This window comes from Nicotiana tabacum, chromosome 5 (assembly GCF_000715075.1).
Source record: "Nicotiana tabacum cultivar K326 chromosome 5, ASM71507v2, whole genome shotgun sequence".
NCBI classification, from domain to species: Eukaryota; Viridiplantae; Streptophyta; class Magnoliopsida; order Solanales; family Solanaceae; genus Nicotiana; species Nicotiana tabacum.
Genome location: NC_134084.1, coordinates 126,490,413 through 126,516,966, shown reverse-complemented (window position 1 = coordinate 126,516,966; position 26,554 = coordinate 126,490,413). Strand labels below are relative to the sequence as shown.

General features: G+C 40.3%; 2 protein-coding genes across 3 annotated transcripts; one reads left to right on the top strand and one right to left on the bottom strand.

Annotated features, from left to right (window-relative positions):
• Window positions 1–17,339: 17,339 nt before the first annotated feature.
• LOC107808292 (large ribosomal subunit protein eL24) lies at window positions 17,340–19,573 on the top strand. The gene is made up of 5 exons (XM_016632800.2): window positions 17,340–17,474; window positions 18,146–18,221; window positions 18,350–18,451; window positions 18,834–18,982; window positions 19,203–19,573. The coding sequence occupies exons 1-5, from the start codon at window positions 17,464–17,466 to the stop codon at window positions 19,357–19,359; spliced, it is 495 nt and encodes a 164-aa protein (XP_016488286.1). The 5' UTR covers window positions 17,340–17,463; the 3' UTR covers window positions 19,360–19,573.
• A 598-nt stretch (window positions 19,574–20,171) lies between these two features.
• LOC107808291 (F-box protein PP2-A15) lies at window positions 20,172–25,598 on the bottom strand. Of its 2 annotated transcripts, none has more exons than XM_016632798.2 (3): window positions 25,042–25,598; window positions 23,938–24,056; window positions 20,172–20,842 (listed from the first exon to the last, which is right to left on the bottom strand). In XM_016632798.2, the coding sequence occupies exons 1-3, from the start codon at window positions 25,351–25,353 to the stop codon at window positions 20,380–20,382; spliced, it is 894 nt and encodes a 297-aa protein (XP_016488284.1). In that variant the 5' UTR covers window positions 25,354–25,598; the 3' UTR covers window positions 20,172–20,379. The 2 variants fall into 2 exon arrangements, with proteins under 2 accessions (XP_016488284.1, XP_016488285.1); XM_016632799.2 differs by having other exon boundaries at window positions 20,172–20,833; window positions 25,042–25,597.
• Window positions 25,599–26,554: the final 956 nt, after the last annotated feature.

The window sequence follows — 26,554 nt, the reverse complement described above, 5'->3', positions numbered from 1 at the left end:
GGGGAATTTGTTAACCGGAATGACATAACCAAGAACTCATAATGCCCGTACCGAGTGCGAAAAGCTGTCTTAGGGACATCAGATGCCCTAATCCTCAACTAATGGTAGCCAGATCTCAAGTCAATCTTCAAAAACACCTTGGCACCCTAAAGCTGATCAAACAAATCACCAATCCTCGGCAATAGATACTTATTCTTGATTGTAACCTTGTTCAATTGCCGGTAATCAATACACATTCTCATCGATCCGTCCTTCTTCTTAACAAACAACACCGGTATACCCCAAGGCGAAACACTAGGTCTAATGAAACCTTTCTCAAGCAAGTCTTGCAATTGTTCCTTCAACTCTTTCAACTCAGGCGGGGCCATACGATATGGCGGGATAGAAATGCGCTGAGTGCCCGGAGCCAAATCAATGCAAAAGTCAATATCCCTGTCAGATGGCATACCCGGCATGAAGGGAATACCTCAGAGAACTCACGAACAACGGGCACAGAATCAATAGATGAAACCTCAGCACCAGAATCGCGAACATATGCCAAATAGGCCAAACACCCCTTCACGACCATACGCCGAGCCTTCACATACGAGATAACACTGCGGGTAGAATGACCAGGAGTCTCTCTCCACTCTAAACGAGGCATACCCGGTAAAGTTAAGGTCATAGTATTGGCATGACAGTCCAAGATAGCGTGGTAAGGTGATAACCAATCCATCCCCAATATAACATCGAAATCGACCATGTCTAAAAGCAACAAATCTACACGAGTCTCAAGGCCCCCAATCAACATAAGAACAATGGACTCGATCGACCACCATAGAATCACCCAGCTATGTAGACACATAAATAGGAACACTCAATGAATCACTAGGCATGATCAAATACGGTGCAAAATAAGATGACACATACGAGTATGTAGACCTTGGATCAAACAACACTGGAGTATCTCTATCACAAACCAGAACCATACCTGTGATAACTGCATCTGAAGCCTCAGCCTTGGGCTTGGCTAGAAGAGCGTAACATCGGGGCTGGCCCCACCACCCTGAACTACATCTTTGGGATGGCATGCAGCTGGCTGGCCTCCACCTCTAACGGCCTGAGCTCCACCTCTAGCACCTCTACCTCCCCTCTAGCACCTCCACCCCCACCTCTAGCTGGCTGGGCGGTCTGTGGAATACCTGGTGCCTGAACCATAGCGCGGGAACCCTGCTGCTATGACTGAGTACCCACTAACCTCGGACAAGTCTTCCTGATATGACCATACTCACCACACTCAAAATATCCACCTAAGTGTTGTGCCTGAGGAAACTGAGACTGACCCTGGTGACCCGAATGACCACCCCGAAAACTCTAGAGTGGCGGTGCACTGATAGGAGCTGGTGGTGCACCGTAGGACTACTAATCAGAATACTGCATCTACGGACCACGGGTACCTGAAGCACCGTGAGAAACCTAAAGAGCTGACTGAAAGGGCCTAGGAGGATGGCCTCTACCATATGAATCTCTGCCTCTAGACGAGGCACCACTGAATCTTCCCGAATGACGGGGCCTCTTATCTGACCCATGAGCACCTCCCTATGATAGGACCATCTCCACTCTCCTGGCCACATTAGCCGCCTCCTGAAAAAAAATCTCACTCCCAGCCTCTCTAGCCATCTGAAGATGAATCGGCTGAATAAGACCATCAATAAACCTCATCACTCTCTCTCTCTCTCTCTCTCTCTCTCTCTCTCTCTCTCTCTCTCTCGGTAGGAAGGATGACAAGGGCATGGCGAGCCAAGTCGATGAATTTGGTCTCATACCGGGTAACCGTTATGGAACCCTGCTGGAGATGCTCAAACTGCCTCTGGTAGGCCTCTCTCTGAGTAATGGGGAGAAACTTCTCCAGAAACAACACTATAAACTGCTTCCAAGTCAAAGATGGCGATCCGGCTGGCCTGGCCAAGCAATAATCTTTCCACCAAGTCTTAACGGATCCAAACAAGCGAAATATAGCAAAATCGACCCCATTGGTCTCAACAATACCCATGTTCCTGAGAACCTCATGGCAGATATCTAGATAATCCTGGGGATCCTCAGTAGATGCACCGCTGAAAGTAGAAGTGAAGAGCTTGGTGAACCTATCCAGCCTCCACAAAGCATCGGCAGACATAACTGCTCCATCACCGGTCTGAGCTACCACACCCGGTTGAACTACTCCAACAGGCTAAACCGCTAGAGTCTGAATCTGAGGAGCTACCTGCTCTGGAGTGCGAGTATCAGGAGTCTGAGCCCCTCCTCCAGCCTGAGAGACAGCTGGTGCTACAGGAAGTAAGCCCGCTTGGGTGACACTCTCCATGAGGCCCACTAATCGAACCAGAGCATCCTGAAGAACTAGGGTAGCAATAAACCCCTCTGGGACCTGAGCTGGGCCCACCGGAATTACTGGGGTCGGCGCCTCCTTATCAAAATCAACCTAAGGCTCCGTCACTAGTGCTGCTGCTCGGGGCTGAGCTCTGCCCCTACCTCGACCTCTAGCACAGCCTTGGCCTCGCCCTCTGCCCCTCGTGGGAGCTATTGCTGGGGGTTCGGGTTGCTGAGAGGTAGATGAGAAAGCGTGTGTTCTCGCCATCTGCGAAAGAACAGAGTAGAAATTCAATTAGCATTGAGAAACAAAACCGCATGACAGGAAAGAACAAATGTGAAGTTGTCCTAACTCTGTAGCCTATAGGGATAAATACAGACGTCTCCGTACCGATCCCTCAGACTCTACTGAGCTTGTCCGTGAATTGTGAGACCTATGTAACCTAGAGCTCTGATACCAACTTGTCACGACCCAGAATTCCCACCCTTGGGAGTCGTGATGGCGCCTACTCGTAGAAGCTAGGCAAGCCACGAACTTAGAAATCTTTAACTCTTCTATTTTAATCCCTTTTTTTACAACTTATGTTAACAAGTGATAAACATCTAAATGACATCGGAATATAAGATTTAAGAAGAAGTCTTAAATAAATATAAAACCAAAATGTTTCGAAAGTTAACACATGCCTCTACCTAGAAACTGATGTCACAATATCCACGGACTACTAAGAGTACTACATACAATAGTTTGAAGGAAAATTAACACTGTTTGTCTCGGATACATGAGATAACAGAACATAATAAAAGATAGAGGAGACGTCGGGCCTGTGGACGCCTGCAAGGCTACCTCGGTATCTCGGTGGACTGAAGGCTGGCTCCCCTACTGCTGCTGATCAAGTGCCGCTCTGGTATCTGCACAGAGTGCAGAGTGTAGTATCAGCACAACCGACCCCATGTGCTGGTAAGTGTCTGGCCTAACCCCGGCGAGGTAGTGACGAGGCTAGGACCAGATGCCAGATAAACCTGTGCAGTTATATAATATATGGCGGAAAATAAACAGGAATAAGCAATTTAAAATGGGAGGGGGTACATGCATCGGGGAAACATATCAAGACCAATAGAAACTTAATAAAATATGAAAGGACAATTCAAAATCTACAACAATACAATAACAATACTGTTGCGGCGCGCAACCCGATCCCTTATCATATAACATTTTTGCGGCGTGCAACCCGATCCACATATTTATAGCTGTTGCAGCGTGCAACCCGATCCAATATAATATTTGTTGCGGTGTGCAACCCGATCCAATATAATATCTGTTGCGGCGTGCAACCCAATCCAATATAATATCTGTTGCGGCGTGCAACCCGATCCGATAGTTCTGGCGTGCAACCCGATCCGATATAATATCTATTGCGGTGTGCAACCCGATCCGATATAATATCTGTTGTGGCGTGCAACCCGATCCGATATAATATCTGTTGGGGTGTGCAACCCGATCCAATATAATATCTGTTGCGGCGTGCAACCCGATCCGATATAATATCTGTTGCGGCGTGCAACCCGTTCCAACTATACAGTCAACAACAATCATAAATAACCGTCCAGACAAGGGATCAATAATAGACTACACTATCCCGGCAAGAGAACCCAGCAGTACAAGTATATACGTCCCAGAAAGGAAGAATCAGCTATAACCAATCTTAACTCAACTCCTACTCGTCTCAATTACCACCATTTCTCAATCATTAGTAGATTTCACTATAAACAAACTAAGTCCTTGCTCAATATCAAGGATTTACTCACTATTTCAACCATAGTAACATTCAAGAATACAACAAGTATCAATTTAAGACTCACAGTCATGCATGACACCAATGTATAGATACTCGTCACCATGCCTATACGTCGTACTCAACAAGAAGCAAATAGCAAATAGGACTCAACTCCTAATCCCTCAAGATAAGGTTAGACTGAACACTTACCTCGATGTCACGAACGCAATTCAAGCCTCAACTATTGCTTTACCTCTTGATTCCACCACTAACTCGCTTGTAACTAGCCACAAGTTACTTAATTATATTAATAAATGCTAAATGAATCAATTTGAATACATGAACATGGAGTTTCCAAAGTTTTATCCAAAAGTCAAAATTTCCCTCGGGTCCACATGGTCAAAACTCGAGGTTCGAACCAAAACACGATCACCCATTCCCCCACGAACTCAAATATATAATTTGTTTTGAAATCGGACCTCAAATCGAGGTCCAAATTCCCAATTTGGAAAACCTAGGTTCTACCCAAAACACCCAATTTCCCCCATGAAAATCATTGATTTGAAGTTGAAATCATATTAAAAGATGTTAATGATTGAAGAAAACTAGTTAAAAATGACTTACAATTGATTTGGAGAAGAAAGGTTGTTTGAAAAATCGCCTCTTATGTTTTTGGGGTTTTGAAAAATGAAAAATGACTGAAAATCCCGTCTATTTATATCCCTCTTAGACCCTCTGTGCGGACCGCACAAAATGGACTGCGGCCGCACAGGCCTTCCTGAGGGTATTGCGGTCCAGTGCCCTGTGCGGACCGCACAAAGTCGACTGCGGCCGCACAGCCTCTACCGTGCACCGCACAAGGTCGACTGCGGACCGCACTAGTGGGTTCAGAGACCTAACTTCTGGTTTTAAGCCTAAAACATCCCGAAACTCACCCGAGCCCTCGGAACTCCAAACCAAATGTGCATACTAACTCAAAACATCATATGGACCTACTCGTGCGATCATATCATCGAAATAACATATAAAATTATGAATTAAACCTCAAAACTTAACATTTTCATCAAGAACTCTCAAAGTCCATAACTCCTCAACCGGAAGTCTAATTCACGTCAAATAAACTCTGTTTTTCACCAAATTTCACAGAAACATCTTAAATCATATATAAGACCTATACCAGGTGCTGAAACTAAAGTACGAGCCCGATACCATCATGTTCTAAGCAAATTTCATTTCAATTTTCCTTAAACAGTTTCAGAAAACAATTTCTTTTAAAAAAAATTCATTTCTCGGGCTTGGGACCTCGGAATTCGATTCCGGGCATACGCCCAAGTCCCATATTTTCCTACGGACCCTCCGGGGCCTTCTAATCATGAGTTCGAGTCCGTTTACCCAAAATGTTGACCGAAGTCAAATTAACTCATTTTATATCCAAATTTTATCATTTTTCACAGAATTTCATATTTAAGTTTTCTGGCTATGCGCTCAGACTGCGCACGCAAATCGAGGTAACTCTAAATGAGGTTTTCAAGGCCTCAGAACACAGAATTTAATTTAAAGCAAGTGATGACCTTTTGGGTCATCACACGTGGCTCCCCCCCGTTAGGACGGGACCAGCCGTTGCTTCGATTCGATCAGAGATTCCCACCATTGTTGGTGGTCAGCAACCTGTCGTGGTGGAAGATCAGACTTCTAGGGTTGCCATTATAGTTTCAGACATACCCTCGTCCTCTGCAGTTGGTCGTGCTCCACATTTGGTTGCCGAAAGAGGGAAAGGCGTGGTGGTTGACAATTATGAATCCGAGTCGGACCTTGACCCTGACGATATCAGGATGTTTGAGGAGGGCCTTAATCGCTCGGTGGTTCGTGCTAGAGGCTCGGCTCGTATTCTTGAGATCCCTTCAGATACCAATCTTCTGGGGGAACACAGAGGATCTGGTACCGTAGTTCAGCATGTTATGCTTCGCAGCCGAGAACGCGACCCTTCGGTCTGTTCCTGATGTTGATTTGATGGATGAGGTAGCCGCTATGGGCTTAAGGGTATGTTATGCTTACTTTTGCTTTTCCCTCGCCTTTCTTGATGATACAATTTTAACCTCTTTGAATTTTTCAGACGTATATGGTGGAGTGGAAAGCATTCGTAGGGCCAACATTCAGGCCAAGATTTTCTTGAAGATGTTGGAGAAATATCGTCGCTACCGTAACAAGTGTTGTGAGATACATGAGCGGCTGAAGGCAAACCCCGGTAATCGGGCTCTTGGTAGGGAGTTGGAGAAAAGGGACTAGGAGTTGATGCAAGCTATCCGCAGCAAAAGTGAGCTCAAGGAGCAACTTCGAATTAAGGACGAGGATCTCGAGTTGGGCAAGGGAGTCGCCGTAGAATGTGAGCATCTGCAGGAGAGATTGAGGTCGATGCAGTCGAAGATGGATCAGAACTTGATCAAGGTCGAAGTGATGAGCGTGGAGTGGATGGGGAAATTGACCGCGTTAGAGAACAAGATCACCGGGTTGGAGAGCATTGAGAGTGCTTGGTCCGAGTCTTCGGCGAGGGCGGCGGCCCTGGAGAACACCATCTGCGTCCTCCAATCCGAACAGGAGTCGAAAAGAGCGACGGCTACCCTCATGGAGGCAAGGCTCGAGGAGCGCATCAACGAGATTGATCAAGAGGCATCGATTTTGGGAGATCAGGTCGCAGCACTGGAGGCAGAAAATAGGCGATTGTTGGCTCAGATTGGGTCTTCCTCCACCGCCGTTCCCCGTCATATGCACGAGCTTTGGGTTTACGCCAAAGCCCAGTGGGATATATATAAGAGTTTGTGGAAGGCGGGTACTGTGAATGAGGCTGCCTATGAAGAAGCGCAACTGAAAGCGCGGGAGGCTCGCGTCAATTGTGGGTATGATGCAGCGACGCCTGAAGCTAATGGGGGTGCGGATGATGATAATGGAGGGCTTCTTGGAGATGGTGATGGTGATGGCGGTGATGACGCCGAATGAAGAATGTTGTCCTTGCCTGTAATTACTTTCAGTTGTTTTTTTTTGTTGTATGTTGTCATTGTTTCTTTCCCCTTTCCTTTTCATTCTTCTTTCTTCCCCCTCCTTTTTTATTGTTGGTTTGGGCCATATGTAAGCAGCGATGGTATGCACAATGACTTTGTATAAAGGAGAGTTTCTTCTTCGTTGTTTGCCTTGTACTTCACCTTTATTTTAACGGTTTATGGCTTTGGTGCGAGATAGACACATGTATGGCGAGTCCCGATTTTTCTTTCCTTCTATTCCTCCTGATGGCATTTGTCCTTAGAAATATTTCAAACTAATTGAAATAGTGACCCGTCATTATTCGATCGAGGTCGAATTCTTCTTTTGGCGAAGGTCCTTGGCCTCAGGGTGTTATTTTGAACTTATCAAAATAGTAACCTGTCATCGTTCGATCGAGGTCGAACTCTTCTCTTTTTGGCGAAGTCCCTTGGCCTTAAAGGGTGCTATATCGAACTTGTCTAAATAGTAACCCGTCGTCGTTCGATCGAGATCGAACTCTTCTTTTTTGGCGAAGGCCCTTGGCCTTAAAAGGTGTTAATTGGAACTCATCGAAATAGTAACCCGTCGTCGTTCGATTGAGGTCGAACTCTTCTCTTTTTGGCGAAGGCCCTTGTCCTTAAAGGTGTTATATCGAACTTGTCGAAATAGTAACTCGTCGTCGTTCGATCGAGGTCGAACTCCTCTTTTTGGCGAAGGCCCTTGGCCTTAAAGGGCGTTATTTCGAACTTGTCGAAATAGAAACTCGTCGTCGTTCGATCGAGGTCGAACTCTTCTTTTTTTAATGAAGGCCCTTAGCCTTAAAGGGTATTATTTCGAACTTGTCTAAATAGTAACCCGTCGTCATTCGATCGAGGTCGAACTTGGCCTTAAAGGGTGTTATTTCGAACTTGTCGAAATAGTAACCCATCGTCGTTCGATCGAGGTCGAACTCATCTTTTTTGGGCGAAGGCCCTTTGTCTTAAAAGGGTGTTATTTCAAACTTGTCAAAATAGTAACCCGTCATCGTTAGATCGAGGTCGAACTCTTCTCTTTTTGGAGAAGGCCCTTAGCCTTAAAGGGTGTTATTTCGAACTTATCGAAATACTAACCCATCGTCGTTCGATCGAGGTTGAACTCTTCTCTTTTTGGCGAAGGCTCTTGGCCTTAAAGTGTGTTATTTCAAACTTATCGAAATAGTAACTCATCATCGTTCGATCAAGGTCGAACTCTTTTTTTTTGGCAAAGGCCCTTGGCCTTAAAGGGTGTTATTTCGAACTTGTCGAAATAGTAACCTGTCGTCGTTCGATCGAGGTCGAACTCTTCTCTTTTTGGCAAAGGCCCTTGGCCTTAAATGGTGTTATTTTGAACTTGTCAAAATAGTAACCCGTCGTTGTTCGATCGAGGTTTAACTCTTCTCTTTTTGGCGAAGGCCCTTGGACTTAAAGGGTGTTATTTCGAACTTGTCGAAATAGTAACCCGTCGTCGTTTGATCGAGGTCGAACTCTTCTCTTTCTAGCGAAGGCCCTTGGCCTTAAAGGGTGTTATTTCGAACTTATCGAAATAGTAATCCGTCATCGTTCGATCGAGGTCGAACTCTTCTCTTTCCGGCGAAGGCCCTTGGCTTTAAAGGGTGTTATTTCCAACTTATCGAAATAGTAACCCGTCGTCATTCGATCGAGGTCGAACTCTTCTCTTTTTGGCGAAGGCCCTTGGCCTTAAAGGGTGTTATTTTGAACTTATCAAAACAGTAACCTGTCGTAGTTCGATCGAGGTCGAACTCTTCTTTTTTTTGGCGGAGGCCCTTGGACTTAAAGGGTGTTATTTCGAACTTGTCGAAATAGTAACCCATCGTCGTTCGATCGAGGTCGAACTCTTCTCTTTCTGGCGAAGGCCCTTGGACTTAAAGGGTGTTATTTCGTACTTATCAAAATAGTAACTCATCGTTGTTCGATCGAGGTCGAACTCTTCTCTTTTTGGCGAAGGTCCTTGGCCTTAAAGGGTGTTATTTCGAACTTGTCGAAATAGTAACCCGTCGTCGTTCGATCGAGGTCGAACTCTTCTCTTTTTGGCGAAGGCCCTTGGCCTTAAAGGGTGTTATTTCGAACTTATTGAAATAATAATCCGTCGTCAGTCCTAGTTTTTGGAGAGCCAGATATCTTCTGGGAGAGTCCCAATCCATTTTGCATTGCTCGCAACGGAAGGTACACCGTCGGAGAATGTGAAACGTTGCTGTTTTGCTTAGATTCGCTCTGCGCACAAATTGTACTTTCCTTGTCTAGCTCCTGTCTTCCGGCTCGGAGGTATCACAGTTGCTTTGCAGTAGTTTTTCGTCCTTTAATTGAGGTGTTTCTTTATTCATTCGCCTGCGCGGCCATTATATTCCTACTTGAGCAGAGAGTAGGAGGCGAGTTAGAATGAAACTTTCCTTGCCCCTGTCCGGTGGTCCGATGGGGGAGAACTAGTTGATAACGTCGTTCGCCATGTTTGGCGTATCTATGGTTGATGGGGTGAAGGTTTCTAAGCTTGGTAATTTTGTTCGACTCTCCTCCCCCTACTACACTGCTCCGTTGTCTCGCGTGGGTTGGATTTTTCCTTCAACCTCCTTTTGGTGAGGGATCGTATTTCTTGTCTTTGATCTGGGAGAGACTAGAGAATTTCACTAAGAAATCCCCACAGACGACGCCAAATTGTTTGACTCAAAAGATATCGAAATCTTTTTGGGCAAATCAATCAAAGAATATGAGGGGGTAAATCTTAGTCAGACTTAATTAATTCCAGATCAAAGAGCTAGCAGTATGGATCGCATGTAGGATGAAGAAATATAAATGATCTTATTGAGATTCAATATTGTATCCCCTATCAATCAATGGGGAGACAACTTTACATTTTTTCCTAGAGATCGCTTCTTCTCTCTCAAGAATACAAGAAGAGAGCTTTTTAGCTTCAGAGAGAGATAGGAGGAGCCGCCCCCTTTATTGAAAGCTTTCCCTTGCTATATATAGTCGAGACACCCTTGCCCTTTGCTTGGACCGACGTCCGTCTGCATCCAATGTGTCTTGGTCGTCCCTTTAAGCGTTACTCCTTCTGGCTCGACGGATGTCGGGAAAAGGGTGTAGAGTGGGCTATGTTATCTTTCACTGCTCGGTTACTTGGGTGGGACGTTGATCAGTTCGATTGTGACAGTCAGATTTTGACCAATACAAGTAGTAATAAGAAAATATTTAAGCAAAAATAATAAAGTTAATTTCATGAAAAACTATTGCATCAGAAAGTTAAAAGTTTGAATAGTTAAATTAATTTGAAAATGTTCAAAGTTTTCAAGATTATGTAGAATAAAAGTGCAAGGAAGTCAAAAAATTTTCAACCTCCTAAGATAGATAAAGTTTACATAAATATTAACTAAGGCAAGCATCAATTAAAATAACAAGAACTCTATAACTACTTTAAAATCCTTTGACCATTTATACATAGATCATATTCATTATTTCAAAGCTTAAGTCTCGATTCTTTTTTGTTTCTCCTCCGGTATTCGGTACCTGCATTAGAGCTCGACTAAATTCAGATTCGCATCTGGAAGTCTCACATTGGAGGGTAAAATGCTATCTAACAAAGATAATTTTATATTTAGGATTCAAACTGAAATCTATAATTAAGGATAAAAGAATACTTATCATTCCACCATAATCCTTATTGGTAAGTCTGAATTCTTGTTATGTTGTTCAGTCTCCCTTAATTAAATGGCGAAAAGAGTGAGACCTAATACTCATAGTTGGACTTGGCATTTGGTAGTTGTTTCTTGCAAATATGATAAGGAGCATGAGAGGCATTAATTGTAATTAAGAAACAAGAAGGGAAGCCACTTCCACGTTAGCAAACAATAGTAATAAGAAAATGGGTTGCCAATTTTCTACTTGAAGTACACTTTCACAGAAAGATTAAAGCCAGTTGCCACTTGACTTTGAAAGATAGCACATTAATTAATTTGCGTTAAATGTTTATCCGCATTCGATATTTACATAAAATAAATTAATTTTATGATAATAGTTAAAAATTAAAGTAAAATTATGTCACGATCCAAAACTTCTTTCGTAAGACCTGGTGACGGCACCTAGTCTCTACGACTAGGTAAGCCTAAACAATTACGGAAATACCAAAAATAGAAATAAAAACTTAACAACTAACTGCAACAGATAATAACATAACTGATAACAATGCCCCTCGGCATGTACAATAACCAACTCTCTAGTAATACACAGTATTCCCAAAATCCGGAACATCACAAGTCACAAGCTATAGAAGGAAACTAGTATCTCTATACACCATAATCTATGATAAAGAAGTACGATAGGTAAATGACATGGGGGGGGGGATAGAGGGGGACTCCGAGATTTGCGGATGCGACAGATATACCTTGAAGTCTCCAAACTGTCACCGTTCACTGATGAAGTGGCTGATAAGAAGTACCTGGATCCGCACACAAAACATGTACAGAAGAGTAGCATGAGTACACTACAACGGTACCCAGTAAGTGCCAAGCCTAACCTCGGTCGAGTAGTGACGAGGTCAGGTCAGGGCCCACTAGTATATAATAAATAAAGCAGAAGAATATAGCAATATAATAAGAGGCTGGAATTTAACAAAGAGGAAAACACAGCAAAATAACAGTACAACACACAGGGATAAAATAGTAGGAGATCTCCTGAGATACCGTTTCGCAGTCCCAAAAGTAAAGATGCAAGGACATCTCCCGAGGTACCGCCTCGTAGTCTCAAAAGTAAATATGCAGGGAGATCTCCTGAGGTACCGCCTCGTAGTATCAAAAGTAAAGGTGCAGGGGGATCTCTCGAGGTACCGCCTCGCAGTCCCAACAGTGAACACACAACTCAAATCGCAAAATACAACAATTAACATCAATAATTCTACAGTTAAGACTGGTACAGATCAAGGAAAGACACGAAATCAACTAGGCATGCTGGACAGAGTTCAAATAAGTAGGTAAAACACGTAGACATGTGATATTAGACTAAACAAGATAACTACACATGCCGGTATAACTCAATTAAGTTGAAAATAGGTTGCTACTCAGTAAAACTCGGATTTGACAATAATTAGCTCGTGTACGCATTTGTCACCTCGCGTACACGATGCTCACATAACACAACAATACCAAATCCTAAGGGAATATCCTCCACACAGGGTTAGGCAAGCCACTTACCTTGAACCAAGCTCAATCAATCGGTAACGATGCCTTTTCCATGATTTTCCTATTTCGAATGGCCCAAATCTAGCCAAAAGCAATTAAATACCATAAATATATTATACGAAACTAATCTAATTAATGAAACCAAGACTTAAGCAAGAAATTATAAAATCACCTCAAAAAGTCGACCGGGCCCGGAATCGAGTAAAAGTCACAAAATATGAACACTCATTCACTCACGAGTTCACTCGTACCAAAATTATCCAAATTTGATATTAAAATCCCAATCAAAACTCAAAAACTTAGTTGAAGAACTTCTCCCTTTTTTCAAAAATTTTCAACCCAAATCTGAAATTAAAGGATGGAATTAATGATAGATAAGCGGGATATAACCAAAAACAAGTGAAGAATCATTACCCAATCGATGTCTCTAAAAATCCCTCAAAATTTCGTCCAAATCCGAGCTCTCTAACTCAAGTTTTGATAAAAATGGCTAAACCCTCGATTTTGAAATGTTTAATACTGTCCAGGCATCCCTTCTTCACGAACGCGGAAGAACCTCACGTTCGCGAAGCACAAACTCACTTCAGCCTTAAAATACTCATCGCGAACGCGATGACCTGGTCGTGAACGCGAAGCTCACTCAGCTTGACCCTACGCGGACGCGGGACCAACATCGCAAAAGCGTAGGCAAAAAGGCTTGGAGACTCGGTTGACCACTTCCTCTACGCGAACGCGGGACTTCTATTACGAATGCGTAGACCAACTACCTCAGAGTTTCGCGAACGCGGGAACTCCATCGCGAACACAAAGCACAAGATTCCACCTGCCTCCAGTTCCTCTTCGCGAACGCGGGAATCCCCTCGCGAACACAAAGAAGGAAACCAAAACTAGATAACACCAGAAAATATGTAATTTTTCACAAGTCCAAAATGATCAGTTAACCACCCGAAATCAACCCGAGGCCGCCGGGTCCACAACCAAATATACCTACAAGTCGTAAAATATCATACAAACTTAGTCGAGCCCTCAAAACACATCAAACAACAACAAAAACACGAATCACCCTCCAATCCAAACTTAATGAACTTTGAAACTTCAAACTTCTATAGCCGATGCCGAAACCTACAAACCATGTCTGATTGACCTCAAATTTTGCAAATAAGTCATATTTAACATTACAGACCTACTAAAACTTCTGAAACCGGAATTCGACCCGGATATCAAAAAGTCCACTTTCGATCAAACTTCCCAAAAATTTAACTTTCGCCATTTCAAGCCTAAATAAGCTACAGACCTCCAAAATACAATCCGGACACGCTCCTAAGTCCAAAATCACCCAACGAAGCTAATGGAACTGACAAAACTCCATTCCAGAGTCGTCTTCACATAATTCCGACTACGGTTAAAATCCTAGAACTTAAGCTTCCGTTTTAGGGACTAAGTATCCCAAACCACTCCGAAACCAAAAACAGAACCTCCCGGCAAGTCACATAAGCAGAAAAAGATATGGGGGAAGTAGTAAATAGGGAATCGAGGCTATTACTCTCAAAACGACTGGCCGGGTCGACACAAATTATATGTCACTTAACAACAATTAAGTGATAAATATCGTATAAAAGGCACATAAAAACCATTTTTTTCTTGACAATACCTTTGCCATTTGATCCAATAGCGTTCCGTTAAATTTGGAACAAATTTGAGAAATATTAATAACTTACGAATACAATATTAGAACGAAAAGATCCACTAGATAATGAATTATTGGTTCTAAGCCATCTTTGGCAATTAATCAACAACTCGGAATGCTTTTCTTGCATATTCTTGATAAACTAGCACTTATACATAGATGTAGGAGGATTTGTTTGGGAAGTAAGAATTTCTTTTGATATCTCTTTATCTACAAATAATTCTCAACGTGAAAATACAGAGTCGGGGGCACATCTTTGAATAGAAAAAAGAGTGGATCTGGAGGCCTCCCAAACTATCTCGTGTCTGGTACTGCATAGTCCCACTTTGCAAGAACACCAAATCATTCTCTTGAAGATCATCTCTTCATCATAAATGATCTGTTTGCCCTGAAATGACCTGGACTAATAGAAGAATCCCAATTCATTGGGTCTTTCGATACAATCAAATAGAAAACCTCAAGAATGTCATATTTTAATGTCTCGTATTTATTGATTTTATATAAATACCCGGTGTCAATAAAATTTTACTTGAATTTGCTGACCATTATACCAATCAACAACCCCAAAGTGAAAGCCTCATTGATTGAATGCATGTTACTTTCTTGTCATTCAAACCTTGTGGAGGAAGGCGAAATTGACTAATTGCAAGTTACTTGTCATTCAAACCTTCTTTATCGTTCTCCATTGATTCACACATTCACATGCTAACCATTCATATGCTTCTTCAGTACGTTGTTTGAATAAGAAGCAAAAAAGCACATGCCGACGTTTATCACGACAAAATTAACCAGCACCTGCATGAATTGGAACTAATAATAAACAACTAAAAACATTTATGGGTTAGTACAATTAAAAACAATAATACCACCATTGTAGTGTAGTATAAATAATCTCGAGATTGCTTAAACGAAAATAAAAATTTTAGTTAAGATAAAACAAATCAAATTTTAATTCCGAATTATTATCCCTTATCCTCGTAACTAATAGACCCCTTTGGGAGTTGTTTGGTTCAAACGATTATCCCAGTATTATAATCTTGAGATTATAACCATGATTATAATCTCACCTTCTATATATTGATAGATAATCCTATAATTTTGTTATAGATTTTGCCCTGATTTTAGTTAATGCCTATAACGAAACAAATCTAATCCCAAATTTTATAGTGGGATACCCCCCTAACCATTGGGGCATTTGTATCTATACCCGCTTTTTGTGTCACGTTTTAACTTGTGCCTGCTTTGCAAAAAAAATTGCAAGCGTACCCGCTTTTTCGCATAACTTCAGCATAAGGGGCTGAAGTAGCAAAGGCAATCGCGCAAAACTTCAGCATTCTAGTAGCCGATTTTTGTTTTGTAACTGTCGAACTTCAGCTCTAGAGCTGGAGTTTTTGTTTGTAAGCTTCAGCTCTAGAGCTGAAGTTTTTGTTTTTTAACTATCGAACTTCAACTCTAGAGCTGAAGTTTTTGTTTGTAAGCTTCAACTCTAGAGCTGAAGTTTTTGTTTTTTAACTATCGAACTTCAGCTCTAGAGCTGAAGTTTTTGTTTGTAAGCTTCAGCTCTAGAGCTGAAGTTTTTATTTTTTAACTATCGAACTTCAGCTCTAGAGCTGAAATTTTTTGTTTGTAACTTGGGAACTTCAACTCTAGAGCTGAAGTTTTTGTTTTTTTAACTGGGATAGAGCTGAAGTTTTTATTTTTTTAACTGGCGAAGAGCTGAAGTTCCAAGACTGCAACTGCATAGCTGTAACTCAACAGTGTTATCCATGAGTGCGTGGAAGATAAGAAATGACTGGACAAGAAAATATACATCACTATTAGCATGGGAAAACGTATGGTATCCAACATCTGCTGGGGGTTTCAATATTGTTGCTATGATTGGATGGGCATCGACTTCTTTTTCATTCGTCAATGTTGCTTTTTGTTAATAAACTGGTCCAGACCAACCAAGGCAACAATGTTACCACAAGGTACATCCTCAACAGTTTCCTGATTCTTACTCATCCAGATAAAAGTTCACACTGACGAAGAAAACAAGTTACACTAGAAAAGCAGCACGAGAAGCCTAGATTTCTGGCACTTTTGTACAAAGATGTATTAGTGGTTTTAATTATAGTCAAACTTATACATAGCCGTAACAGATTTCTTGCAGAAAAGGGAGAAGGAGAAGTTTGAGAAAGAAGAGGCGGATATAACTTTGAGGAGGAGGAGAAAGGGAGATGAAATTGTTTAAAAAGTGAGTACAAGTTAAAAGTTTTTTAAAAAATGGGTATATGTTAAATGAGGGTGACCAAATAGGGCGCACCGTGCAATTTTTACTAACCAAACGGCCTCTTAAGGTCTTAAGACCCGAAATACTTGATGCGTATTCTTGGATCCTAAGCCCATGGGCTGACCCACCCAACCTATTAACGCCTCATAGGGGCATTTGTATCTATACTCGCTTTTGGGTTATATTTTAACTTATCCCCACTTTGCAAAAAAATTTACAAGCATACCCACTTTTCGCGAAACTTCAGGCATACGGGCCTGAAGTAGCAAAAATTGCTGAACCAAATGTTGGCTGAAGTTTTTGTTTGTAATTGCTGAACTTAAGCATTCTAGTAACTGAAGTTTTCTTCTCTATTTGCTGAACTTTAGCATGTTTTAGCTGAAGTTTTGTTCTATATTTGCTGAACTTCAGCATGTTTTAGCTGAAGATTTGTTATGTTTGTGATGAACTTCAGGACTGAAGTTTGTTTTGTATTTGCTGAACTTCAGCATTCTAGGAGCTGAAGTTTTTGTTTATATTTGTTGAACTTCAACATTCTTAGAGCTGAAGTTCTAAAACAATAATGGCAAGTTGTCATTAAGATCCAATTGCTATAATGGAATTATTAGGAAATTTGAAAAGCAATACTCCTATAAAACAAGACCATTAGTAAAAGTAATATCTTCACCTAATGCACAGGGAATCAAGTCGTGCTTTCATGTTTCAGTAGCAATAAAAATTAGAATTTTCGAGCTGGACAGTGCAGAAGCTAATTCCTAGTTGTAAAGAGCTAAAATAGCAAATATAAGTTAGGCTAGAACACATAACAATATCTCAATCTTCAGCATTCAGAAAACGAAGGAGGAGGAGAAAGAGGCCTGAAGTTATTTAAACAATGAGTACAAGTTAAAACTTTTTAAAAAAATACGTATAGATTAAATGGGGGTGACCAAATAGGGTGCTCGTGCAATTTTTACATTTGTGATATGGTTTGAATATTATTGGACTGGCCCAATACGGGTGCAGCCTTTTGCCCATTAAGAGGTCCACTTCTTGGGCTTATGTTAGGTTTGCTTTTCTTTTGGGCCATATATATTTCCTCCAAATCCAATATAAACGTTGTTCACTAGGGTTTTTTCTCCATTTTCGGGACATCGCAACGTGAGAGCTCGCAGCTGCATCAACAATGGTTCTCAAGTAAGTCCTCTGCCTTCTTATCTATACAAAAAATATGCTATACATATGCCCTAATTTAGTTGTAATTCTCATTTCATATTTATTCGCATATCAATTTTATTTTATTTAGCTCATTGATATTAATTGAATGTCCCCGTTTTTACTCTATGATTCGTTCGTTTTTTGACTTGAGCACCTGTTCGGGGGAAACAGTATAAAAAATCTTCGTTTATCGACTATTGTTTTTCGCTTGCTATAGTTGTGTTGAATAATGAAATGTTAATCAGTACTGAAAAACACATATTTTACTTAGTGCTCCTTTACCTAGATACTTCTCAATAGCTGTTTTTTAGTTGCATTTGATAGGTTTTACTGCTGATTTTAAAACATAAATTGGATTTGACAAACTATTAGAAAATCGAAGAACCGATTTTTGTTTTTGGATTAAGTCAAACAAACCAGGTCTGCTAAAACTGAAAAAGTATTTTGCAAACTCTGTTTTTTAAACATTTCAAACAGATACCACCTAAGTATGGTCAATTGCTCACGAGGTAGCAATATTACCGCTTTTTCTTATGGCGCATAAACTTACCAGCTTGTTCGCAGTTCCTTTAGTTTGGACTTTTTACTCCTTGTATTGCACAAAAGTATAAGTGATTAAATTGATGGTTGTATTCTTGTTATGATTTCAGGACGGAACTCTGTCGTTTTAGTGGTGGCAAGATATATCCTGGGAGGGGCATCAGATTTATTCGTTCAGATTCTCAGGTAGTTAACATGTACAAATAATGTTGCACCCCGTTTATAAGTTATTGTTACTTATTAGTGGAAGGAGGTAGTGTCAGGTTTTCTTTTCGGTTTCGTTCCTTATTTTTCTTATTTTCTTGTGATATTAGGTGTTCCTGTTTCTCAACTCAAAATGCAAACGTTACTTTCACAACCGCCTGAAGCCTTCCAAGCTTACTTGGACAGCTATGTATAGGAAGCAGCACAAGAAGGTTAGTCTCAATAAAGCATCAATGAGTAAATTATTTAAACTTATCCAAGCTTTATTCTGTGTTGAAATTTCCCATAAAGATTGAAAAATTGAAGGATAGCTAGCCCGATCATGCCTTGTTATACATAATTCCTTCTTTTCCTAAAAAACGTCCGAAACAACCTGCTACAAAACTACCGAGCACGGGTAAAAATACGATAAGTAGATACATAATTTCGAGTGTGTTCAGTCAACCAAAAATCAGACAATGACAGAGCGGTTTATGTATTATAAACTTTGGATTAATGCACAGAGTCCTCTTCACCTTGCCATCTTTTGTGCAATTGTTTGTATATACTTTTTTGCCTAGTTAAATTCTTCATTTTTTGTGTGTTTAACTTTAGGATATTGCACAAGAAGCTGTTAAGAAGAGGCGACGTGCAACAAAGAAGCCTTACTCCAGGTCCATTGTTGGTGCAACCTTGGAGGTTATCCAGAAGAAGAGAACTGAAAGGCCAGAAGTTCGAGATGCTGCTAGGGAGGCTGCTCTCCGGTTTGTTTCCATCATTTTTTCTGCATGTTGACCTCTTAGATTTAGCCTGCGCATCATTATCACGTTTTTTCAGATAATACATTTAAATAACCTACACCTAATATGGCTGGTTAAACCTTTGCAAAAATGGGAAAATGGTGGTAAAAAATGTATTTTTAATGACAGTGTTTGTTTATTTAATGGAGGTGAATTGATTCTTTATGTTTATTGATTTGTGCAGTGAAATCAAGGAAAGGATCAAGAAGACAAAGGATGAGAAGAAGGCCAAGAAGGCAGAGGTGCAGGCCAAGTCACAGAAAGCTGGAGGGAAGGGCAACATGCCCAAGGGAGCTGGAGGGAAAGGTCCTAAGCTCGGTGGTGGCGGTGGAAAACGTTAAGCTATATTCTGTTGTTTCCTTGTAAGTCAGTGTTTGAGAGATTTTTTTGAAGGCACTGTAAGCGGCATCATTTACCAGTAGTATAGTCAAAACCGCAGGCAGCAATTTCTCGAAAAAATGGTTTTGCATTTAAATTTTTCTATTATTCGTTGATAGACTACAATTAAATGCAGTTTTTCTCACTCTTATCAATATATCTCCATGTTGTGTTTTATTGGTTGCGAGGAGAAAGTGATCCGGTGTTGAAAGTTAAGTAAATTGTGTTTCCAAATAAAAGCTGTCAAATCTGGTGGCATGACGTGTATATGGTACTTGAGGTGTACATGATGTGCATCTCCTTATTTCATCTCCTTTAATGTATTCATTTATGTTGCCCCAAAGGGGCAGCTTTGCCGGCAATGAAGTGAGGTGAAAATCGTAGAAAATCATGCATGCTTGAAATTATGGAAAGGTGATTTAATTTGTGTAAGCTCATGCTGGATAGAGTTATCTTGTATTCTTGTGCGGGTGATTACTAACGTACGTTCTTTTCGTCGATAAACCCCAATATCTAACCTCGTACATGTCATGCCTTCCCCTCTATGAGCAAAACCCTCTAGTGTACTCACTCCGCATTGCCCATTATCTACTGCAATTGACCTGGGAATAGCAGAACATCTTCGCCAGTTAAAAGGGGAAAAGAAGGCATATCTGCTATGTTAGCAAAGAGGGATTCTACCAAATTTGTGGGCTCCAAGCACTGGAATGGAAAACCATGCATATAAGTGCCTTAGAGACATGAAAATTGTACCATTTGTCCGTACATGAAATAATAAAACAAAAATAACTAAACCTTTTTTTCTCATAACAGATAAACAGAGTATATTTACCTAATCTTCCATAGCAGCTAAATTATGCAGCAGAACTGGATAAAGTACAAAACGTTAACATTTACATACAAGACAGTAACACCTAGGGCACAAACGCTCTGAAAATATAAGCTGTGTGTTGGAACCTAATTCTAGGACCGTTGAAAATATATCAATTACAGAAACTATTTAACCCCTTTCCTCCTACATCGCTGGGGGTAATTGATACAGAATCTACACAGAGCCCACCTTTAGAGTGTGTACAATCAATCTGTTTCATTGAAAATCTAACTTCAGTTACAGGATCTGACCTATTGACAATAAATTCACCCACCTTGTACTCAATCCAGCACCCACGCTTTTTTGCATCATCTTGCTCGACTTCATGGAGGAAGCACTCACTAACTGCATGCTGCCCATCAGAAGTGGACAGTTCATAGCGTACTGGCCCCAAATCCCATCCATGAGTGTGCTCAAAATTGGGAACACGTCGGCCTAATCTCTTAAAATATTTCCCGAGGTGGATCCTGAAAGTTAGTGTGTATATATCCGGAGGAAAAGGAAACTTCACTATTCCACTTACTTCAAACCACCATACTTGCTGGCAATACGCCACAACATGGAACCTGCAAATACTATCAACTGAATATTAGAATGTGGAGGTTTCTCATAATGTCTTTCAACGGCTAAATGTGTTGTTACTAAGTGGTCAGAGAAAAAAAATAGTTGTCTTAACAATCAGGATGTAAGAAAACAAACATAATGGAAGAAGATAAACCAAACCCCAGTACTTTCATGTATTTTGATTGGTTAAGAAGAGAAGAAAACAGCTGGGAACTAGTGGAAAAGAAGATTCTACGCACCCCGGCCACCTCCCCCCTAAATTTTAAAAAACGAAAAAACAAAGATTTTCTGGAGTTCATGAGACAGGCTCATATTTGCAAGTCAAGATTATAAAAAGAAAAAGGTTCAAACTATCCATAAAATGATCACCAGTAAGAGCTACTGTATTAGCATGCAATGGTAGCTATGTCCAAACAATATCCTATGTCACCTTTTAATACTTCTCGTGCATTATCGAGTTTAACAAAAATACACTTATTTGTCTCAAAGGATACACTTATATGCTTTTGGTGAATGAGGATAAACATGATTCTCAACATTCTGCGCTCGATTCCTTTTTAGATATAGGACAAGTGAAGCTTGATTTGTCTGAAATTAAGTACCAAGGGAGTAAGTAAGGTTTTCTCCACTTGGTGGGAGTAAGTAAGTTATTCTCCACTTGGTGGGAGTAAGTAAGGTTTTATCCACTTCGTGGGAGTAAGTAAGGTTTTATCCATTTGGCTCAATGGCTTCATAATAAAAAATTGATACTAGTAGTTCAGGTTTTATACTCTTCAAAAATAAGCTTTTACAATTCCCAAATCTAATCAGCTCATATCAATCAAAATTAGCAAATGCCGAGAAGAAAAATTATTCTTCTGAACAAACAAAAGCAGTCACAACATACTAATCACAATTTGGTTCATAAAGGCCTCTATATATCATCTTCCTCTTTCATGGCTGGAAATTTGAACTTGTGTTATCCAGAAAAGGCACTACATACTACCTAGGCCATTCTATGCAATCCAAACTAAGCGCACCATCTTATCAAGTGATGAACATAATCCATGTAAATGAACTCCTCCTTCAGATAGGAAGGGAAGAATTTTTTTTGAAAGGACTACGTTAAGGCACTACTTTGTTCTCTTCTGGTCTTCCCTTCAGACATAAAATAAAAGTGCCTTTCAGATCCTCTAATACTTTGACAATTTCGAAAGGGACAAGAAAGAGACATTCCCAAGAAGTTGCATCAGTAAAGTAGCATGACCACTGAATCTATGACCACATTTGCATTCTTTTTTTGATAAGCGTTTATCACCACATGTGCATTTAGTAATCCCACAAAACAATGTTCGAACCCTACTTCTAGAGACACCCTTCAAGCAGTTAATTCTAAGAAAATGAAGTACGACACTTAGAGCAAATATCCCCAAATGCTTAATCAGCGGATCAATAGTACACCGGATAAGGGAAGTCAAGCATCTAACTAATTCCCATCATATATGGTAACTCGTAAACCGGCCAAATCTGTGGGGTAAAACAATAGTATTGATAAAGCTCAGCTGAACCTTGTTGAGCTGTACTTCCTCAAGACTAACTTACAGGAAGTCCCTGAAGCCTGTGAAAATCTACATTTTGGCATGCTATGCCTTTAACTCCTGAACCGATGCAACTAAACAGTGGCTACTTCAACAGAAGGCAACAACTCTTCCTCCTCTTTGAATGTCTCTCTCTTTTTTTTTTTGGGAGAAACCTCTCACACCTCTTCTATTGGGAATAAGAATCATCACTAGTTGTCATCATCATTTATCAAAATAAGGATCGTACGACAATTCACCACCATCATCCTCATCCCATCAGAATCAAGACTATTGATCAAGAGATTCAACTGAAACTTTTAGGTAAGCGTATCAAGAATCAGGTAGGACACCAATGAGGTGTAAGAGAAGAGGGGAATTGCTTTTTATCAATGCTTCATCAGCCCTCTCTGGTTTATTATCTTAGCTATTTTGCTTTTCTTATTACCCTTTGGGTATCTATTAAGCCATCAAATAGAGGTGTGCAATAGATCATTGATTATTTCATCACCTTCCTCACAAAAAGGCAAACAAAAGGGCAAGCTCCACGATAAACATCTGAAAGCTATAATTGGCATGAAAAAGGTGTAGCAGCAGTTTGCACAAAAGTAAAAGTTGGAGGCCACACCAGGCACCTTCCAAACTCTCAAAAATCTATGTTTTGATCTTCAATAGCAAATCCAGTGTAATCTCACAAGTGCAGACTGGGAGGGTTGTTACGCAGACCTTAACCCTACCTTATGAAGGTAGAGAGGTTGTTTCCAATAGACCCTCGGCTCGAAAAAAGCATGGAAAGAAAAAATCCATGTTTTGATAAAAAACTTAAAATTATCTATTAAGGCACTTTCATAACTTTATGGCCTCCCCCTAAGATCTTGATAGTTCTAACATGTCCAAATCACATCATGGCTTTCCAAAAAGTTAACCTGTAAACGATCAGCATGGCAACCATTTTCCCAGCAATGATAAATAGCATGTAATCTGACCAAATTTGGTAAAGGCACCAAAAATTGAAATGGATATAATATTCTTCATCATTTTCACAAAATGATTTTCAAAACAGGAAAAAGAACATGAACTATAATTTCGTTATTGCACAAGATAGAATGCAGTGTGGGGGAAATAGTATAAAGCCACTAATAACCCCTAATCTGGGGTAGAAACTGGAAGCTATTATATGTCAGGAAATCTCGTACTCTACACCATACCCTATATTAGCAATGAAATCAGAAAAGTTCCACTCAAACATCTGATCATGCTTGTGATGGGGGGTAATGAGAAGAAAGGGCTTAACTGCACACGAAATCACAAACTCTCTGACTTGACTTCCTAAAACCTCATTTTCACATGTATTAATGAGAGCAAATTTTATCCCGTGAAGCACAAAGAAACCCCAGTTTTAAGTATCCCGGCTCATTGGGGAAAAAGATTACATATCAGTAGCATTACAGAGACCAGTTCAAGAATCCCATATAATCTCCTTAGTGAAGAACTAAGGAGAATAATGATTTTGTTGGATATGATTTGAACAAAGAACAGATTAAACTAACCTTGACTCTTTTGTTGGAAACCAGTTCCAATGTCTCCTGTCTTCACTACCAGTTATTGACATCGCCTTTGAAGAGATTGACATGCAAATCCTTCCACTTACTCTATCCAACCATACTTCCTGTTTTTTTTCCCCATGTTATGCAAAGTACTTTTAGTATAACATCAAAAGTGTGCCTAAAAATTGGATGTCTTAACCATACGAAAACACAATGAAACTCACAGTAGAGCCCAAAAAAAAAGCTAAGTGATTTCATCTGCCTAACCTTTTGTGCACAAACTTACAAGGTACACGCTCAGTGGATTAATTAGATGCGTGCAAGAATATTATAGTCCCTACGTGCCAATTTATGTGATGGTGTTTGATTGCACAAGAAGAAAGAAAACTTTTGAAACTTGTGGTTTTAGAGGGTGTTTGGCTAAGCTTATGGTGAAACTAGCTTTTGAGCACTTTTTGGGTTATCTACGCGTTTAGTAAACACCCAAAGTGCCAAATGCTTATAAGTCAAAATTATCCAAAAGCCATGAGTTGGTCATCGCCAACTTTAGTTTTACAGCTTATAAGTACTTTTGGTTTGACCAAGACTTTTATGATTTAATACATAATATTTTTTATAATTTCCGAAATACTTTTCCTAACAATAAAATCTTAATCATCTCTTTATTCTATTCCGTCATTCGTCCATTTCATGTAAAATTACTTTTAAATTCAAATTTCTTGTAAATAGCTTTGTTTTTAAGCACCTCTTTACCAATTGAACTAATTGCTTATTATCAGCTTCAACAATTCTATCCAAACAAACACATAACTGTTTATTTATAAAATTAGCTTGAGCACCTAAAAGTGATTTTCAGCATTTGATGTTTATCAGCTAAGCTAAGCAGGTTTTAAAACAAGTCATAGATATTTATAAGATTAAGTAAACACTATTTGTATGATTATAAATCATCTAATTACGGGTAAATAAGAAGTTTAAAGCTAATTGTTTCTAAATAAAGGAAATAGTATCCACAATAGATACATGAGGAGTAACAATAAATTTATAAACTACAGAGAAAACCAAAATGAAAGGAGTATACTGGGGATCATGAAGAAATTGGAGTACCTTATTGTCATCGTCAAAGGGGACAGGGCGAGAGAGAAGGGCAAAAATGCCCTTCTTGGGAAGACCGACGTGTCTCCAAGGAGGCAAAAGGTGGAGCATCTGGCGGTAGTTACAAGGAAGCTTCGATTCCCACACGGCGTCAGAAGAAGCAGCGCCGCGGAATGCACGGTTCAGCCGAGCTAGATTGCAGATTTCCGGCGGCGTCAGGTACATGAAGACGCAGGCAACGCAACTCTCCGGCACATCGCCAAGCCCTGTTCCGCCGCCGGTGGCCGAACCGTTCTCCGTTGTGTTGGACAATGATGCGCCCATGCAATTAATTGCCTTTAACAATCTGTTGGAATTTAAGAGATGCAATTCGGGTCAAATCATGGTTTTGTCGCGGAGGTGCTATGGTTGCGCACGGCGGAAGTGGGGCGGTGATTTTTAATGGAGGGAGGCAACGGAATTTTCTAACGACTTGTTTTTCGTCTTATGTTATTGTCCATTTTCAAAGTTCTCTGCGTTTGGTCACGTCAAAGCATACTATCTTTTCCACATTTGCTTTCTTCCTATTCTATTCTTTCCTTTGTGAATTTATTCGTCAAATAATATATTGGACAGTTCGATGAATAAAATATTTCGCGTTCAGTCAAGATTTGAAAAATGTCAGAAAAATATAATATAGACAATCTATTCAATAAAAATTAGTGATTATTTTTACAGTTCGAATTCGTAACCTATAAATCGTACGAAGACTATTTTATCGGTCAAATAACACATTATTTCGATTATATTAAAAACATTATTAAGCAACATAAAATTTCTATTTAGAGTTTGAAGGGTCAAACTACAAAACGTCCTAGAAGGCTAGAAATATCCATAACACTAGGATGATGTTCACAGTATAAGATAAAAATATACACTACCAATAATAAGAGTGGGGGACCAAAAAAATGTAGACACACATTCTCACGTCGATTTTAAGCCATGTGCACTAACACGGTATAAATTTTGGTTATAATTTTATTATACACTAGGGAACCCACAACCACTAGCTTTGTGTAGACCCTGCTTTAATGCAATAGCTCGCATAGAAGATATAAATCACATTAGACAAGTACTATGCGATGAGTTCGATCCAAGAAAGCATGCAGAGAATTCCGAACTAGCAATCTCCCATTTGAGGGATCTTCTGCTCAACCAACTCAGCGATCCTTGTGGGTTATTTGATTACACTGACATACAACATTATGCAAGTTTTAACACTAGCATATTTAATATGATCGGTGTTTTAAAAGGCTTTTTCGGGGTGAGCTCCGGGGTGAGCCCTAAGACAAGGTGTACCAAAAATGCTCTGAGGCAATAGTGGGGGCGAAAGTCTCAAGAGGCGTACGCCCATCAATTCGGGGTGTACGCTGGGCATTGAGGCGCGTTTTTGCTGTGAGACATAAGCCCAAAAGACTTTTTTAAATTAAATAAAATTTGCTGAATAAGTCCTTAATATAATACCCAAATTCTAAAAAAATCAGCT

Bases quoted from the DNA above. Each gene is read 5' to 3' on its own strand.
- LOC107808292 (XM_016632800.2), top strand. The intron at 18,222-18,349 runs GTAGTTAACATG...TTGTGATATTAG, and splicing joins TTATTCGTTCAGATTCTCAG to GTGTTCCTGTTTCTCAACTC. The intron at 18,452-18,833 runs GTTAGTCTCAAT...GTTTAACTTTAG, and splicing joins ATAGGAAGCAGCACAAGAAG to GATATTGCACAAGAAGCTGT.
- LOC107808291 (XM_016632798.2), bottom strand. From the start codon at position 25,353: ATGGGCGCATCATTGTCCAACACAACGGAGAACGGTTCGGCCACCGGC. The intron at 24,057-25,041 runs GTACTCCAATTT...GAAAAAAAACAG, and splicing joins CCTTTGACGATGACAATAAG to GAAGTATGGTTGGATAGAGT. The intron at 20,843-23,937 runs GTTAGTTTAATC...TTCAGTTGATAG, and splicing joins TTTCCAACAAAAGAGTCAAG to TATTTGCAGGTTCCATGTTG.